Genomic DNA, 18,461 nt, shown 5'->3' with positions numbered 1-18,461 from the left:
TCATAAAATATTCACGTCCTTACACATCATAAAATATCATTATTAAACATCATCGTAACATTTCAATAAAATTATTCTCAATGGCACTTTGTGCATGAAAAATTGGAGTGCACTATTTCTTCTTTCATTTTCTTTCTTTTCTTATTTTCTTTGGGGGGGGGGGGGGGGGGGGGGGGGGGGGTTGGAATCATCTTGAGTTTGGTTTATTCTTTTATAAATTAAATCATAAATTTTAAAATGGCAATAAATATTTCCCTCATACTGAGTGACAAAAAAATATACCACGTAAAGCTTTAAAAACATTCCGGTTTATCTTTATGCTAGTTTAAATACAAAGTATAAAATAACAATAATGTCAAAAAAATCTGATTAAAAACAAAAAATATATGAGTCAATGTCAAAAGGTCATTGCTATATGCCGTATGTGATGTGAAGGGTAAATCAAAGTAATTTTACAATTCATCATATCAGAAACAAAGAAAAACAATGAGAGAACGTATTTTTACAAATAGATTATGTCATGTTGTTTGTTTTTAAGGGTTTTACGGCGCTTGCAACACATTTAGGTCATATCAGCGCCAGTAAAAAGGAAGAAAATTGGATAGTAAAAACATTCTAGATGAACAGTTAAAAGGACTTGAGGAAAAAGTAAGACAAAGAGGAATGGTTCAAATAGGGAACAGATGGAGATTCCAAGAGTACTCTATCAGTGTACTTAGTTTGAGATCACCTAAAAGTCTCACCCAGACCCCAGCACCACTCAGATGAATACACTCAAATGTTAAAATAAAAACAAATAAGAGTACCTAACAGAGAGACGGTATACAAGGAAAAAAATATCATCTCCCAAAACTATACATTCGACTGTTTCCCTCCGAGCCAAGGACTCCGGCCAGGGTCAGGATAAAACTAAGTAATCTCATTCCAAGACAAAGACAGAAAGCAATTGTAAAACAGATACAGGTGGATAGAAGACAGAATAAGTACCTCCCTGCCCACTATGGGAGGTCGGGAACCCCACCCAGGTTTTGTCATGGATATGACTCAAGAACTTTTTTTTTCAGTTATAATTCATTGTTTTTTCTACTCTAAAGCTCAAGTGGCTTTTTTAGAGAATACAGACCAGAAGTAACCTTAATTAAAAAAATAAAAAATTGAGCCAGGTAATTTTGATCGATACTTTCTAGTTAAACCATAAAACTGATTTTTTAAATGTAAAAATGTTGGACATTAATTTTTATAAATACATGACATAAGGATTGATAATTATAATACCTCTATGCATACAGTCTTTTGTTTGTTTGTTGCTTTAGGTCTCTTCCAACACAATTGAGGTTATATGAGAGACCGCTGAAACAAAAAAACAAGCAATCTAACAAAAATAGTACAAATGTAAATCAAAATCATAACCTAAAGATATCATAAGCTAAATTATAAATAACAGAACAAACAGGCAGAAGATTTACAGAAAAAAAAATATCCCCTGTCAAAATACAATCACAACCAAGAGCAGGATAGGCTAGTAAAGAGAAGAAGAAACGACATCACTATCGGATCGTACACCCATGCGAACATCATAGGTATATGATTCAAGGGTGATGCTCCCATCCAACCACCCGCGCATACAGTCTAACACGGAATTCACCCACCAGCATGGTAGCATTTTTGAAAACAAAAAGACAAAGGCACAAATTAAAACAATCGGACATCTCTAATCTTAGCAAAAATCAAGCAACCAATGTGGTTCACAACACCTTTAGAAGCAAATCCAGCTACAGTTTTTGGAGGTGTTTACTCAAGCAAACGTAACGTTTATCAATGTTCAAATCGTGAACATTGATGGGAATTACAGTTAAAATTTGAAATACCATCTGGTTTGAGACTTTAGTAAGTCTGGCAGTGCAACAAGTTGTGAATACAATGTGATTTATCATGAATTTATTACACTATCCATAATCCTCATTTTTTGTTTTTTGCTCTAGGTCTCTTCCAACACAATTGAGGTTATATGAGAGACCGCTGAAACAAAAAAACAAGCAATCTAACAAAAATAGTACAAATATAAATCAAAATCATAACCTAAAGATATCATAAGCTAAATTATAAATAACCAAGAACAAACAGACAGAAGATTTACAGAAAAAAAAATATCCCCTGTCAAAAATACAATCACAAACCAAAGAAGCAGGATAGGCTAGTAAAGAGAAGAAGAAACGACATCACTATCGGATCGTACACCCATGCGAACATCATAGGTATATGATTCAAGGGTGATGCTCCCATCCAACCACCCGCAATCCTCATTTTGTTTGTTTTTGTTTTTAAGGGTTTTACGGCGCTTGCAACACATTTAGGTTATATCAGCGCCAGTAAAAAGGAAGAAAATGGGATAGTAAAAAGTTCTAGAATTACAATTAAAGCACCCAAGAAAAAGTAAGACAAAGGGGAACTGAGAACAAATAGGGATCAGATGTAGATTCCAAGAGCATACCACCAATGTACTTAGTTTGAAATCACCTACAAGTCTCATCCAGACACAAGCACAAAATCCAACAAAGAGGAACACACTCAAATGCTTACATTATACATTCAAAATAAAAATAATAATACATAACAGAGAGATGATTTACAAGGAAAAAAAAAATCATCTCCCAAAACAATAACTATGCATTTGACTATTTACCTCCCAGCCAGAGCCAGGACAAAACCAAGTAATCTCATTCCGAGACAAAGACAGAAAGCATGTTGGAAAACAGATATAAGGGGATAGAAGACACAGTATGTACCTCCCTGCCCGCTATGGGAGATCAGGATCCCCACCCAGAATCCTCATTTTCATCCTATGGTTGGTAAGTGAGATTGACAGTATAGTGGGAGCAGTTTTTTGAAGTTTCATCCTATCATGAGATCACTGTTTCTATATCTTAAAAATATCTGTACATCTTTGTATTTCCTCGACATTTGACACAAAAATGACATTTTGTCAAGGTCTCATTTGTCTTTTAAAAAAATAATAATGAAAACATCAAAGAACAAATAATAAAGATAAATAAAATATGATCTTAAATCTTATATCAAACAATAATAATTAAATAAATATGGATATACCAAAAGACAACTTTTGGTTTTCACTACATTATATCAGCCGTGCGATGATGACAAACATATTTTTTTTTCATTTTGGCAATAAAGCTTTAAGTTCAAATATCAACAAATTAAGATGATCTACAGCATCGCCAGTAAAAACAAAGAATATCAGACAGTCACAAAAAAATTAAAGATTTACATTTTAAAGCAATCCAAAAAAAATAAAGAAGACAGAAGGGGGCTGTTTCAAATAGAGAACAACTGTTGCTTCCAAGACACAAAATATCAGTGTAATTAATTTGAGATCACCTAAAAGTCTATCCAAACACAAACACAGGATCTCACTCAAATGCTTCCATAATATATTCAAAACAAAAGCTATGACTACATAACAAAGAGATGATTTACAAGATGATTATCTCTCCAAAAAATACAAACATCTAATACTATAGATTTGACCTTTACCTCTCAGTCCAGGCAAAACTGACCCGCCCAACATGGGAGGTCAAAAAACCACACCCAGTTGTTTGTTGTTGTTTGTTTTTAAGAGTTTTACGGCGCTTGCAAAACATTAAGGTCATATCAGCGCCATTAAAAAGGAAGAAAATGGGATAGTAAAAAGTTCTAGAATTACAATTAAAGCACCCAAGAAAAGGTAAGACAAAGGGGAATTTATTCAAATAGGAAACAGATGTAGATTCCAAGAGCACACTATCAAAGTACTTAGTTTGAGATCACCTAAAAGTCTCATCCAGACACAAGCAAAGGTCCCAACTAAGAGAGATGCACTCAAATGTTTTACAAATCATATATAACATGTAAACAAAACAATACAGTGCACAATAGAGAGATGATTTACAAGGAAAAAAAGATCATCTCCCAAAACTCTAACTAAACATCTGACTGTCTCCCTCCCTGCCAGGACCAGGACAAAACCAAGTAATCTCATTCCAAGACAAAGACAGAAAGCATGTTGGAAAACAGATATAAGGGGATAGAAGACACAGTATGTAACCCCCTGCCCCTATAGGAGGTCAGGAACCCCACCCAGAGTTCTAATTAAAGTCCTCCGTGCAAGGGGTGGGGTGGGAATATGTGGAAGGATGGCCATTGGACGTTGATGTTTGAAAGATCCTACACGACGGGCAATGAGTCATGTTCATGTGAACACATGTACAAGTCAAGCCAGCAATTGGAATAACATCAATATAACAATATAACACACTACAATAGTCATTTGTGTTTCAACACCTTAAAACTTGAGCTTTTATATAGCCCAATATCCACTAAATGTGCTCAAAGCACTTTACAGAACGTCCCTGACCAACAGTAACGCGTAACATATAGAACGAGATATGATGCCCGATATTACAATTTTTTCCGACAGAGACAACACTGTTAATGGCCAGGTACTCATTTTACACCCGAGTATGGTGAGAGAATGTAAGTAAAGAGCCCTTTCCAAGGACTCAACTATGCACAGAGCAAAACTCAAAACCAGGACCTTCCGATCCAAAACCAAGTGTCATACCATAAGACCACATAGCCGCATTTTATATCTGAATGATGTTGAGAAGTGAATTATAGCCAAAAAATATCAGACTCAAATGTCCAGTTTCCATGTTTTATCTCGACAACTCCTCGGAGAATGAATTTAATATTTCAAAGTGCTAAAACAAGAATTTCATATTTTTGATCAATTTCAATTAAATTCGACTTTGTAGCATCTAATCCATCCAGACATAATACCAATTTGAGAGGATAGGTCACATTCACTACAATCAGAGAAATTTTATGCTGTCTATCTGTTTTTTAAGTAATCATGTATGTTTTTGTTGTATTTATCGTTGGCTGACAAAAGATTTTGAGCCCGAAACATCCTGTGTTTGGTATTTTGTACTTGTTTTTTTGCAACTATTATAGTTATATTCATTTTTGTTTCCTACTTTATACAATGTTGTGGTATAATTCTATCCAACTCTGTGTTTCATTCCTTATGTTAAATGTTGCTGTTGGTCAGGGATCCCTTGTAAAGCGCTTTGAGCACATTAAGTGGATATCACGCTATATAAAAGCTCAATTTAATATAATTTAATATAATTAAAAGTCATGACATTATGATTGATACTCACAAACTGGATGGTTCAATGATCTGGCGTACCAGCACGTACTGGAGACCATTGAAATCTGGATCATTACCAAAATTTGAAATACTCATCTGTTATTTATTAATGTAACTAGCAAAACTATTTAAGTTTGATTTTCTCCAATAATAAGAGAATAAACTTAGACTTCAATCATATAATTTTCATTAGAAAAATAATCTCTTGTAAGTTGAAGCTTTACAATACAACAATACCATTGAAGAGAGTTTCCCCAACCTGCTTAAAAAAATAAAAAGTAGAGATCCAAATTTTCTTAGCTAAATTCTGTATCAGATTATATTTCAATGTAATATTTTGAAAAAAAATTTTATTAGACCTCGTTTTCCACAAACGAATCCATTCAGAATTGAGGAAAGTCTTACGGTTCTTCTTTAAATGAAATTTTATATAAATGTCACAAAAGGGTTGAGTTGGCCTGATGTGAAAAAAAAAAAACCCCAAAAAAATTCCTTCAGTTGACATCAATCAAAAAGAAAAATAAACATATTTCTTTCACTCAAAAAAAATTATTCTTTTGAACATTCTATACAACAACAATCGTTGCTGTAAATGTATCATTATTTCTACACATTGATCACTGGGACAATAATATATTTATACATATATTATATGGTTATAGCTTTTTAAAATGCAAAAAAAAGTGTGGATATAGAATAAACTGAACACGTTATTTTCGACCATTTCAGAAGCTATTTTGCTGTTCATATGATGCTAGACTGGCAGTCTTTTGGCTTACTTTTTCTTGTTTATCTCAGAGGAACGAATGAAAATTAAATGTTTCCACAACTTTTCAAACTGATTTAACATTGATGAATTTCTATTTAAATTTGTGCTGACTGTTAAAAATTAAAATCGACATTTTAGGCACAGCCACAGCCTCGAATACAATACATATGTTAAAATGTATATAATCAAACTGGTATTGTTCAGTATAAGCAAACAGGTGAAAATTAACTTAAATAATTATGAGACCAGTATCGTTCTAGGGAACAGACAAGACTTTTCTCTGACCTCTCTTTGTCCACTAGGGTAGTTGTGTGTGTTAGATCTTGTGGAAAGTACTTTGTGATAGACCAGCGTCTAATCCAAAGGGTAGCAAGTAATTGCCACTGTCAATTTAACACTACCGAAAACTGGGAGAATTCCATCTCTATGGGCTCTGAAAAACTATCTAAAATTATCACATTTTAGTTAAATCCATATATTATTACTGAGAAAAATTATTGCCGTTTCTTGCATGGACAAAAAAAAAGGAAACCTTATTTCATAAATTTAATCGTTTTGAATCAAAATGTAATTTTGTGTCTGGTTCACCCTGATACAGTACCCATTTGAAGCAGTGTGCAACCAATATTGCCTATCAAAATATTGTATTTATATGTCTACATTCAAAATCAATAGACAACTAGTGGACGGGATCATAACCACATCTCTGGGACAGTCCTTATAATGTAAACAATGGCAGTGATTGGCAAACATGGCACACTGCACAGGTTTTACTTCCAATGTTTTGTGTCTAGGAAAAATACCCACTGCTCTACCATTTGATCAATAGAACCAACACAGAAAACTATGTGTAAACTTAAACATTTATAATGTCATTGAATAAATAGTGTGATTACTAGCCATCCATTTGGCGGTATAAAAACAATAACAATGATCAGAGAGTTCGATTCCATTCACATTATTGTTTATAAACAGCCAACTATGATTATCCGATCACCTGTAAAGATATGCCACAAATGCCATGTTTTGATTGGTCAAAAATCTACTGGTCAATTATGTTTCCTTCTGCGATTGGATTTGACTGGAATGACTTCATGACCATCCGTTGGACAAGTTGAGGTCGAGGATTTACGCAGCATGACGAAGCTCTTGGCTCTTTTGACCAGATAAAATATAATATTAAGCGGGGACTCAAACTCGTTGGGCACCCTGCCATGACACTTCGACTCGAAGAATGAAAACAGCGGGAACCAGACGCGGGTCCTGTTGGCGTCTTGCTGCATCAGCGCTCGGTTGTTGGCCAGTGTGTGGTAGTACATGAACAGCCGGGAGTTGAGGTAGAAGGCCATAAATACGTCGATGGAGTAATGCTCATGGGCAGCCAGGAGGAAGAAGATTCCAAAGAAGTTGAGGCACCAGGACACAATATGCAGATAGTAGAACTTCCTAGGGGTGTCTTTTTTGGTAGGGGAAAACAAAGACAATATATCATGACATATTCATGAATTGAATGATAAATAAATATGGATATTTATATAATAAATCCTACTGATTAAAAAAAAATAAACAAAATAAATTAAAATAAAACTTGAGCTTTTATACAGAGCAATATCCACTTAAGATGCTCAAAGCGCATTACATTTACCACAATCAATTTACTTTACAATGCATTTTTTAAACCCCAAGAAAACCATATAGAACTAAATTTCTATTTTATCCAGAACAAGTTGCATGCCAGTAAGGCATCTTTTTGAACTGAAGGTCACACTGTCAATTGCTAGGTACTCATTCACACCTTTGTTGGGAGGGGTAATGTGTGTAATGAGCCTTTACCAAGGATCCAATTTAAGAGTAAATGAATCTCCTTTTTCATTTTAGCCTGGCAACATCAAATTACATAAAACATGACTCATCGCTCCAAACTGGCATTACCTCTGCATGAAGCAGATACCAAAGAGATGAATATAAAATGTTCAAGAGATTAATAATATGAACATTTGGGATTATGCACTTTATGACATTATATTCATTCTCCCATCAAAGTTAGTGCTAGAGGGAAAAGTAGCTGGTAGAAAGGCACGAAAGTAACCAAGGAAGCTCTGGATAGGAAATGTGGAAGCAACAACTGGCAAAAAGATAAAGAACCACTTGGTAATGGCCCTTGAGCGTGAAGTATGACGTGCCATGCCATTCAACCTCTGTAGGGAGATGGAACTTCAGCAAGGTAAGGTAATTTATTCTTCTCCATAAAAGATATAAACCTTTTCCAAGCGTTTTGTTTTCTTTTGTCATAAACTCAATTTTCCTCATCAACATCATTCTGAAATAACACTGTTTTGAGATGATGATTAACAAATAAGAATGCTGGATATTCCTCTTATCACATAATAATCACGTCTCTCTAATCCGCAACTCCACAATCCGGCCATTATCCAGACAGGTCACCTGGGGACCGTGAGAGAATGTGAGTAAAGAGCCTTTCCTAAGAGCTCAAATTCGGATGAAAGGGAAGAGTTATACCACAATAAAATAGAATAAATAAATTTTTAAAAATAAAAAAATTCCCTTTATTCATCCCATAGGGGAAATTTGTCTATGGTGTATTCCAAGGAAGGACTGGAATAACCCAGGTGTCAGCCGCAGTGCAGTGCCACAAATTGAAATTGCTCAAGGCCACACAGCGAAGCTGGTAATCAAACTCCGTACCTTTTGGGTACGTAGCAAAGACCATACCAATGAGCCAAGCTGCACCGTGAAAACATAGCCGCATAAAAAAAGGAGGTGGAGGAAGAAGAACAACAACAACGACAACAACAACCACTTACACTCTGTGATGAAGAAATTGAGTTGAGTGATGATGGATGTGTGTCCACTAAACATGTAGTCACCACAGGTCCTCACTCCTTGTAGGGACATCCCAAGGCCACGCCAAATCTCTAGAGTACGTTCTATCTTGGCATACAATGTTCCATAAGTCTATGGGGGGGGGGGGGGGGAGTTTAATGTAAGCAAAAAAAGGTTTAATGCAATTTAGCATTGCTTATTAATAAAGTCATATGTAAATCCAAACCCTTCATGAGCCTGTGCCAGTAAAGAGTAAAGTACAACAATGAAAATGACAGCTTCAAACAGAACAAAATACCAAACAAGGAATGTTTTGGACTCAAAGGCCATGTGAGATAAGATACTAAGTAATACATTAACATTTTAATTGCATTTGGTTAATGGCTGAAGAAAGGTTTTGAGCCCGAAACGTCCTTTGTTTTACATGTAATTGGTTTATCTTAAATTTAAGACAAAGTTTACTCTTTAAACAGTCTTTATTAAAAAGATAAAATACATTTGAATGAGGCTTATGTGTTTAAATGAATTAATCACAAGACAGACGTGATCTGATGTGCATAAAATATGACAACAAACCTGGTTCACGCAAGGCTCTCATACAAAATATACAGCTATGAAATACAAAGTCTAAAGATATATAAAGAATACCACACCCCAAGCAGAAATAAAAAGTTATTTACTACCTCTAAAAAATGGCAGCACATAATAAATGTGCTCATTATATCCATCAATTTGCTATAAAAGTATTCATTATAATATAAGTGGACTCTTCTGTAAAAATGCTCAAGAAATTCAAGAGAAAATCTCATCATGATGAAATGTAAAGGTTAGATTGTAAACCTTCAAAGGGGGCATGAAGATAAACAATATACTGACAAAATGCCTTTCAATATTTCAACTGGAAAACTATTTCATATCCATCAATTGACCAGTTTATCACTGCAATCTAGAAAAACACGTTTTTAAGCCAGAAAAGTCGTCCTTCAACTATCATCGATTTAAATGATCCTCATCTTGTCAATAAGTCTCAAAACTTTATAAGACAAACCTTGCCACTACATGTGAGATGTCTGCCAGGCACTGAGAGGGATGTGATCAACATGGTAACACACCTCAACAGGAAAATGGTCCCCATCAAGGAAAACATGCGTCTCATGATGATGAATCTGTAAGAAATGTTGATAGTCATTTTAACCAGTTTGGTCTGGGAGATCTGGATAGCTCAGTTTGTAGAGCACTCAACTCAGATACATACAACTTTTTAAAATTGCCGATAGAATCATGAACTGTGTGAGAGGAGGGGGTTCTAATCCCGTAACCCATCTAGCAGTTTGAATAGATCTAGAGGAAAATACTGCAAAAGACTACAGTCCTAAAAGGTAGTAAGCAATTATTTCATCCGTTTGACCCTACTACTACTAAAAAGTAGGAGCATTCCCAACTCTATTGGGCCTTATCATATCTAAGAAAGGCCAATTTTATGAATCCTGAAGAAGTAGTCAATAAAATGCTTGACTGGCCCATCAATTATATCCAGTCCCATTCAGGCCAGTTGGAATTGGCATTTTCCATAAGTGTGGCAAAACGAGCCAAAAACCTAGCTTACCTGGCACGTCGCATTGCACACAAGCCGGTCGACTGCCGTGTTGCGAGCAAGTACCAAGGCGGTCGACCAGATAATTAACACTCCACAGCAAGAGAATACGCCTCAATAAGACTCGCTATCGTTGTCTCTCCCCACCATTTTTTGTTGTCCCGCTATAACAACACTTTTCTAGTCCCGATGTAATTATGGAGATGCACTGTCATATATAAATATATTTGTAATTTTTTTTCCCCGTAGCAACATTGTCAAAATCAGAAAAGAATTGGGGGTTTTTTTGTTTTTTTTAGGCATATCACTTGTTGATATCCTCGAGAAGTGTTTAAAGGCAAAGGGAAGCAACTTACCTGTGTTTGTGAAAGACCAGAATTGCACACCAGATGAGTGATAATATGATACCAACCATTTCGCACACATCAAAGGCCCATGGAACATGAGGCATGTTGTCCAGAAAGAGATCAGGAAGCGGTGGATATTTGTCCATTTCTGGTACCCGATCATGAACAACCACCATCACAAACGCTGTAATGAGAAACACTGTAAAAAGGTATACAAAACTAAGGGCTGTTTTCCAAATTTCTGTAGGAATGTCTTTGGAAATGTTATCAAAATCACATGCAGAATCCACATCATCAGATTCTAAACTTTCAGAAGAGAATTGTACCTTTCTGTTTCTCGTCCCCTCTCTTATATCAATTTCACTTCCCGATGACACAGGTAATAAACTGTTTGCATTTTGTTTCTTCTTTGAAGAGGCATGACGAACTTCGTCAATTTTCACACACAGACGTTTAATGTCGCCTAAAATTGCTAACTGTAGAGGGGGTTGGCGAAGATCGCTTTCAGATAACGTTACCAAGACTGCACCATCAATCTGATGTTCCACTGAAAACAATCGGTTGTACTTTTTGAATCCAACACTCTCTAGCCACTGTCCAACTTCTTCGCATGACCAAGACTTAACACGTGAAATATCTGGGCCAGCCATGGTAGAGACAGGAGATAGTTCGGTACAACAAATAGGCTATAGGAACATGGTTATAATTCTATAATTGAAGTTATCAGATCCATTTATCAGTTAGCCACAACATTCAAAATTAGACGAGACAACTGCATTTCACTATAAATCACGGAATCACCGGTAGACCAAGCCTTCTGCCTTCTACTTCTACTCCCTCCTGCCTCCTCCCTAGTGTTGGGTTATTCGATCGCTTTTACTCGATCGACATTCGAGCGCGAAGCCACGATTCACCGTCCGATCTCAATTCCGGAAGAGCGAGTTGATAAAACGATCATTCGAGTTGACGAGTAGAGACGAGCTTGAGACGATCTTGAGACTTGAGACGAGCTTGAGACGATCTTGAGACTTGAGACGATCACGATCCGAGCGAGTTGAGGGGTAACGAGTAACGAGTGTTTCGAATCATTTCAAACGATCACAGTTTGCCATCCGATACCAATCGCCAACGTTTGCACACGGTAATCTGTGGTTCTTCCACAGCCCTCATTCCTTGTCAGATGTTAGTGTGTCTGGGTGGCAGGGAAATTCGTGTAGGTGTATCACGCGTGTGTGACAAGACTTCATTAAACCTACTAAAGGTTGAATATCACACACACACACACACACACACACACACACACACACAGACAGACAGACACTATGGCTATTTCTATGACACACACGCATCCATCTATCAATGAGCACTACCCTACAGTAAAGTAAAACGTTAGCTTTGAATATGGAATGTTTCAATGTTAGATGCCTGTGTAATTTGTTAGTTCCCATCATCATCATTATCATCATCATCATCATTAGGGGCAGCGTGGCTCAGCGGTTCGGTCTTTGGTTCGCACCCCAAAGGTACCGAGTTCGATCACCCGCCGCTGCACTGTGTGGCCTTGAGCAAGTCACCTCGTCCTAGCTCAATTTGCGGCGCTGCACTGTGGCTGACGCCTGGGTTATTCCAGTCTTCCCTTAGAATAGACCGTAGAGAAAAACCTCCCCTATGGGATGAATAACGGGAATTTTATTTATTATTATTTTTATAATTTATTTATCTTCACTATCATTATCAGCAGGAGCAGCAGCCCAGCATCATCATCACCTTAATTATAATAAATAAAATAAATATCAACACATGTTAATGTAATCATCAATCAAAACAGCTCGCAGAATTCACAAATTGCTCCTAAAAGACCATACCTAGGAAAAAAACAAAACAAATACTATTGCTAACTTATCTGAAAAGGAATAGTTTCAAAAGAATCCTAAAATTATTAAAGCTCGGGAGCGTCTTTGATTTCTTTGTCTAATTTATTCCATACTTTTGGGGCCCCGACAGAGAAAGATTTTCAGCTAACTATAGTTTATAATATGGGAACATTAATCAGTCGTTTATATTGGAATCGGAGTGGTCAAGCAGGTGTATGAATTCAAAGCTCATTTCCACGGATCAATGAACTTCATAATAATTCAATTTTCCCCCTAGCAGGCCATACAAACCTACATCCATTTCATAAAGTACCAGTCGCCTGTTTCGGGTCTTTTTTGTACTAAAACTCTTAATAGTATCCGTCACTGCTTATAGATAGTTATACATTCACACCTGAGTCGAGTAAAGTAATGTGTGGTAAGTGCCTTACACAAGGACTTAACTTCGGGATCAGAATTTTCCAGGATCACTGTCACCCACTCGACCACTTACAACGCTTAACATCGCTTGATTTATGACAAGAAGAGACACCTTACCGCTGAGCCACAGAACAACTAATAATCACAACATTAAGGATCGCAACAAATGCATGCTTTTAATCTTTTATTTAAAAGTACTTCTTCAGAGCTATTGGGCCCGATGAAGCCGGAGTTCAGTCCGGTTTCCATATCGGAAAACTTACGAAAGCAATTGCCCATTAGTCTATCGCAAGGAACTTTCCGCCAGATCTAACAGACTTTGCTTCCCAATCACTACTAGGTAGACAAGGGGTCAGAATATATGTATCTACTTCACCCGGAATCGAGCTCGGTTCCCTTGCATGTTAAGCGAGTGCACTACCTACTGAGCTATTGGGACCCCAAACTTTTAATAGGCTGCTAGTAAATCGAAAAGTGCTTTCCGTTGATCTAAAATAGCGTCCACCCAGCTACATACCTACTTCCACTTTAATGGACTGAGCAATAAAAAAAAGGAAAAAAAATTGACTGAACTCAGAAACGACGCCGATCCCTATTGTGCGTTCCAAGTTAGGTAATCCCATACATCTTTTAAAAAGACTATGGATAAAACTACCCCTTCTTCCCATTCCCAAAAAAAGGAAACAAAAACAAACAAAACAAAAACAAAAAACAAAAAACAAAAAAAAACACAACAAAATGAAGAGAAAAAAAAGAAACCAAACAAAGTAACTAAATGTAAATAAATAAATAGTCTCGGGCTTGGTGTTTGAATGTCAGAAAAGCACCCCCCCCCCCCCCCAAAAAAAAAAAAAAAAAAAAAAAAAAAAAAAACCCAAAACTCAACAAAACAACAACAGCCACAACAACAACAACAACAACAACACACACACACACACACACACACATACATACACAAAGAAAAACTAAACAGGAAGTAACAATGTTAAATATTCATATTCCTGCCCAAATTTTAAAGCAACCTAACTAAGCCGAGAGCAGGAAAGGCAATAACCGTAATATCACCTGTTTAAATAAAATTAATAGCAGTAGTAAATAGGCTATAAGATAAAGATTTGAACATATGTGATGAAAGGTAACCGACAAAGCAAGAAAGCGCGCGCCTCGATGACGACCAGTGACAAACGTGAGGTGGGGGCGGTCATGTAGGTTACACCCGACAACTTTTGGCGCGACATAAATATGAAATATGTCAAGGTGAATATCACTGTATTCCTTCTCTGATTAGGGGGGTAGGGGGGGGGGGGGGGGTTGACGTGCCACCCCATCACCAAATCAACAACTGATGCAGTTTTGATGGCGTGTGTGTGTGTGTGTGTGTGTGCGTGTGTGTGCATGCGTGTGTGGGTGTGTGCGTGTGATGCGACGAACGATCATAAAAAAATTTAATTAAAATAAATAAAATCAAGGCTTCCAAACAGCCAGATTTTTTCTTGGCCAAATAGTCAAATAGAACCTCACATTATCAAACACCACAATCATCCTGACTCCCTTGAAAAACTCATTGATTTTAATTAATAAAACAATCGACTACAGTTGGATAAAACTTATCTTTTCATTTTTTTAAAAATAATTTTTTTCTTTTTTAAAATGAATAATAATAGAAAAACATTTCTTAGTAACCAATTTTGAACTTGGCCATCTGGCAGCCCCCATCATAACCAGCTGCAGTCAAGCCAGCCACAGACATAAGAGAGGGAGGGGACTGTGAAGTTTCCTGTGGCAACCGAGATGCTCGTGTTTTTTTTTTTTCAAACGAATCACTGCTCGATGACGTCACTGACTCGAAACCCGCTCGAAACCGACTCGATTTTAGAGGACTCGATCGAAAACCCGCTCGATTTGATCGTTTCAAACTCGACCCAGCACTACTCCTCCCCTAAGTGAGTGTCGAATAGTGCTGGGTCGAGTTTGAAACGGATCAAATCGAGCGGGTTTTCGATCGAGTCCTCTAAAATCGAGTCGGTTTCGAGCGGGTTTCGAGTCAGTGACGTCATCGAGCAGTGATTCGTTTGAAAAAAAAAACACGAGCAACTCGTTTGCCACAGGAAACTTCACATACCCCTCCCTCTCTTATGTCTGTGGCTGGCTTGACTGCAGCTGGTTATGATGGGGGCTGCCAGATGGCCAAGTTCAAAATTGGTTACTAAGAAACGCTTTTCTATTATTATTCATTTTAAAAAAAAATCTTTTATTTTAAAAAAAATGAAAAGATAAGTTTATCCAACTGTAGTCGATTGTTTTGTTAATCAAAACAAATGAGTTTTTCAAGGGAGTCAGAATGCTTGTGGTGTTTGGCTATTTGGGGTCTATTTGACTACTTGGGCAAGAAGAAATCTGGCTGTCTGGCAGCCTTGATTATGATCGTTCGTCGCATCACACACACATACACACACACACACACACACACACACACGCCATCAAACAGTTGTTGATGGTGAAGGGTTGAGACCCCCCCCCCCCTTCCCACCACCATCATCCCGCTGTCACCTTAACATTTCATATTTATGTCGCGCCAAAAGTTGTCGGCCGCCCCCACCTCCCATAATTTGTCACTGGTCGTCATCGCCTCTTGTGTGTGCGGGAAAGGTCGTGCCTTTCATTACATTATTTGAACAATAAATGAACAAGAATGGTGTGTTTTTATTAGGTAGGTAGATAATAATAATATTTAGCAGTTTCCACACCCAGACACACACGGATTGCCGGACACGATGATAACGATGCCGACGACAATGGATGACGATGATGATGATGATGATGATGATTATCGTGTTTCTGTTTAAAAAATGAAATACTTTAGCAGGTTCCACCCCCACCCCCCACACGGATAGACCGGACCCGAAGAAGATGATTGTGGTTTTGCTGGCTGTTACGGCTGTGATGAGGATGATGATAATGATGATGATGATGATGATGATGATGACGATGGCGCAGATGGTGATTATTTGTTCGGTCGCTCAGTGGTACGGTGTCTCTTGTCACAAAATCAAGCCTTGTCAATGGCCGGATGAGTGACAGTGATTGTTGAAAATTGTGATCCAGACGTTAAGTCCGTGTGTCAGGCACTTGACTCAGGTGTGAATGTATTCTTATCTTATAAGCAATGACGGGTATTGTAAAGAGCTTTAATACAAAAAGACTCCAAACAGCGATCGGTACCTACTGTACAAAATGGATGTATGGTCGATATGGCGTGCCGGAGGAATAAATTAAATTAAATATTGTGAAGTTCATTGAGCATGGTAAATCCTTGGAAATGCGCTTTGAACTAATACACCTGCTAGACAACTCCGATTCCAATATAAACGACTGATTAATATTCCCATATATAAACTATAGTTAGCTGAAAATCTTTCTTTGTCGGGACTCCAAAAGTATGGAACGAATTAGACAAAGAAATCAAAGGGTCTTTTAGGAGCACTGATTGATTTTAGATTGATTATTACATTGAAATGTGTTGATATTTATTTTATCCATTATTATTAGGGTGGTGGTGGTGGTGGTGGTGATGATGATGATCCCGCTGATATGATGGTGATGATAAATAAATTAAACATAATTCCCTTTATTCATCCCATAGGGGAGATTCGTCTTTCGGGTCTATTCTAAGGGAAGACTGGAATAACCCAAGCGATAGCCACAGTGCAGCGCCGCAAATTTAGTTAGGGCAAGGTGACTTGCTCAAGACCACTCAGCGGCGGGTGATCGAACTCGGTACCTTTCGGGTGCCAACCAAAGACCGTACCGCTGCCCCTGATGATGATGATGATGATGATGATGATGATGATGATGATGATGATGATGATGATGATGATGATGATGATGATGATGATGATGGGAACTAACAAAGAATACACAGGCATCTAAAATTGAAACATTCCATATTCAAAGCTAATGTTTTACTTTAAAAAATTGAGCTTTACAATATCCACTAAATGTGATCAATGCGCTTTGTAAAGGGGTCCCCGGTCAACAGCAACATTTAAAATGTAGGACGGGACATGCCGCCTGTTAGGCGATATTACAATTTTTCAGACAAAGACAACGCTGTTAACGGCCAGGTACTCATTTTACACCTGAGTACGGTGAGAGAATGTGAGTAAAGAGCCTTGTCCAAAGACTCAACTATGCACCGAGCGCGAGGCTCGAACCCAGGACTTTCCGACCCCAAAGCGGGTATCATACCACTAGACCATTATAATGCACGAGACCCATGGTCGACTAGAGTACTACCTATAGTTACGTCATGACTAGACCTCATAGCCGCACTACTGTAGGAGTGTTCATTGATAGAGGGATGCGTGTGTGTCATAGAAATAGCCTTAGTGTGTGTGTGTGTGTGTGTGTGTGTGTGTGTATGTGTGTGTGTGTTTGTGTGTGTGATAGTCAAACTTTAGTAGGTTTAATGAAGTCTTGTCACACACGCGTAATACACCTATACGAATTTCCCTGCCACTGCCACCCAGACACACTAACATCTGACAAGGAGTGAGGGCTGTGGAAGAACCACAGACTACCGTGTGCAAACATTGGCGATTGGTATCGGATGACAAACTGTGATCGTTTGAATTTGAAATGATTCGAAACACTCGTTACCCCTCCGCTCGCTCGAATCCTGATCGTCTCAAGCTCGTCTCACGTGTCAAGATCGTCTCAAGCTCACAACCCGCCTGATCGTTTTACGATCGAGTGATCGTTTTACTAACTCGCTCTTCCGGCATTGAGATCGAGCACTGGCTCGTGGCTTGGCGCTCGATCGTCGATCGAGTAAAAGCGATCAAATAACCCAACACTAGTGTCGAAGTTCACAGTTGGCCAGCATGAATTTTTGACTTTCAACTGAATTAAATTCAAGTTAGCAACTTCCTTTTACAGACCATGTAACAATAAAAATAAACTTGATATTGGAATGATGTAATCGATATAACTAAAATGGTTGTAATTTCGAAACATTTTTTATCATAAAATCCTCATTCTTAAAGTAAAATTACTCTAGCCGTATATACGCCCAAATGGCATTTGCTTGATACTGTTTGTAAAACTGTGACCTTAAGGACACTAGTGACCCAGATGTAGTGACCTGAAAAAAAAAGACAAGAACTTATGAACTTTCATGACCTCCGAAAACTTTTACAGACCATGTAACAATTTAAAAAAATAACTTGATTTTAGAATATGTAATTGATATAACTAAAATGGTTGTAATTTCGAAAACATTTTTTATCATAAAATCCTCACTCTTGAAGTAAAATTACTCTAGCCGTATATACGCCAAAATGTAATTTGTTTGATACTGTTTTAGTTTAGCAGAGTAAAACCTAGTGACCTTAAAGGACACTAG

General features: G+C 37.5%; 1 protein-coding gene across 1 annotated transcript; it reads right to left on the bottom strand.

Annotated features, from left to right (window-relative positions):
* Nucleotides 1-5,019: 5,019 nt before the first annotated feature.
* Nucleotides 5,020-11,635, bottom strand: LOC144972278 (sphingomyelin synthase-related protein 1-like). The gene is made up of 4 exons (XM_078913365.1): nt 10,773-11,635; nt 9,871-9,988; nt 8,804-8,954; nt 5,020-7,434 (listed from the first exon to the last, which is right to left on the bottom strand). Exons 1-4 carry the CDS (start codon nt 11,411-11,413, stop codon nt 7,028-7,030), a joined length of 1,317 nt encoding a protein of 438 aa, XP_078769491.1. The 5' UTR covers nt 11,414-11,635; the 3' UTR covers nt 5,020-7,027.
* Between the last annotated feature and the right edge of the window lie 6,826 nt (nt 11,636-18,461).

Source organism: Berghia stephanieae, chromosome 5 (genome assembly GCF_034508935.2).
Source record: "Berghia stephanieae isolate SIO BIC M18660-M18661 chromosome 5, UCSD_Bste_1.3, whole genome shotgun sequence".
NCBI classification, from domain to species: domain Eukaryota; kingdom Metazoa; phylum Mollusca; class Gastropoda; order Nudibranchia; family Aeolidiidae; genus Berghia; species Berghia stephanieae.
The sequence above is the reverse complement of the archived record's forward strand: the minus strand, read 5'-3'. Positions and strand labels throughout refer to the sequence as shown.

Bases quoted from the DNA above. Each gene is read 5' to 3' on its own strand.
- LOC144972278 (XM_078913365.1), bottom strand. From the start codon at position 11,413: ATGGCTGGCCCAGATATTTCACGTGTTAAGTCTTGGTCATGCGAAGAA. The intron at 9,989-10,772 runs GTAAGTTGCTTC...CATTTCTTACAG, and splicing joins CTGGTCTTTCACAAACACAG to ATTCATCATCATGAGACGCA. The intron at 7,435-8,803 runs GTAAGTGGTTGT...CTACCAAAAAAG, and splicing joins CAATTTCTTCATCACAGAGT to ACACCCCTAGGAAGTTCTAC.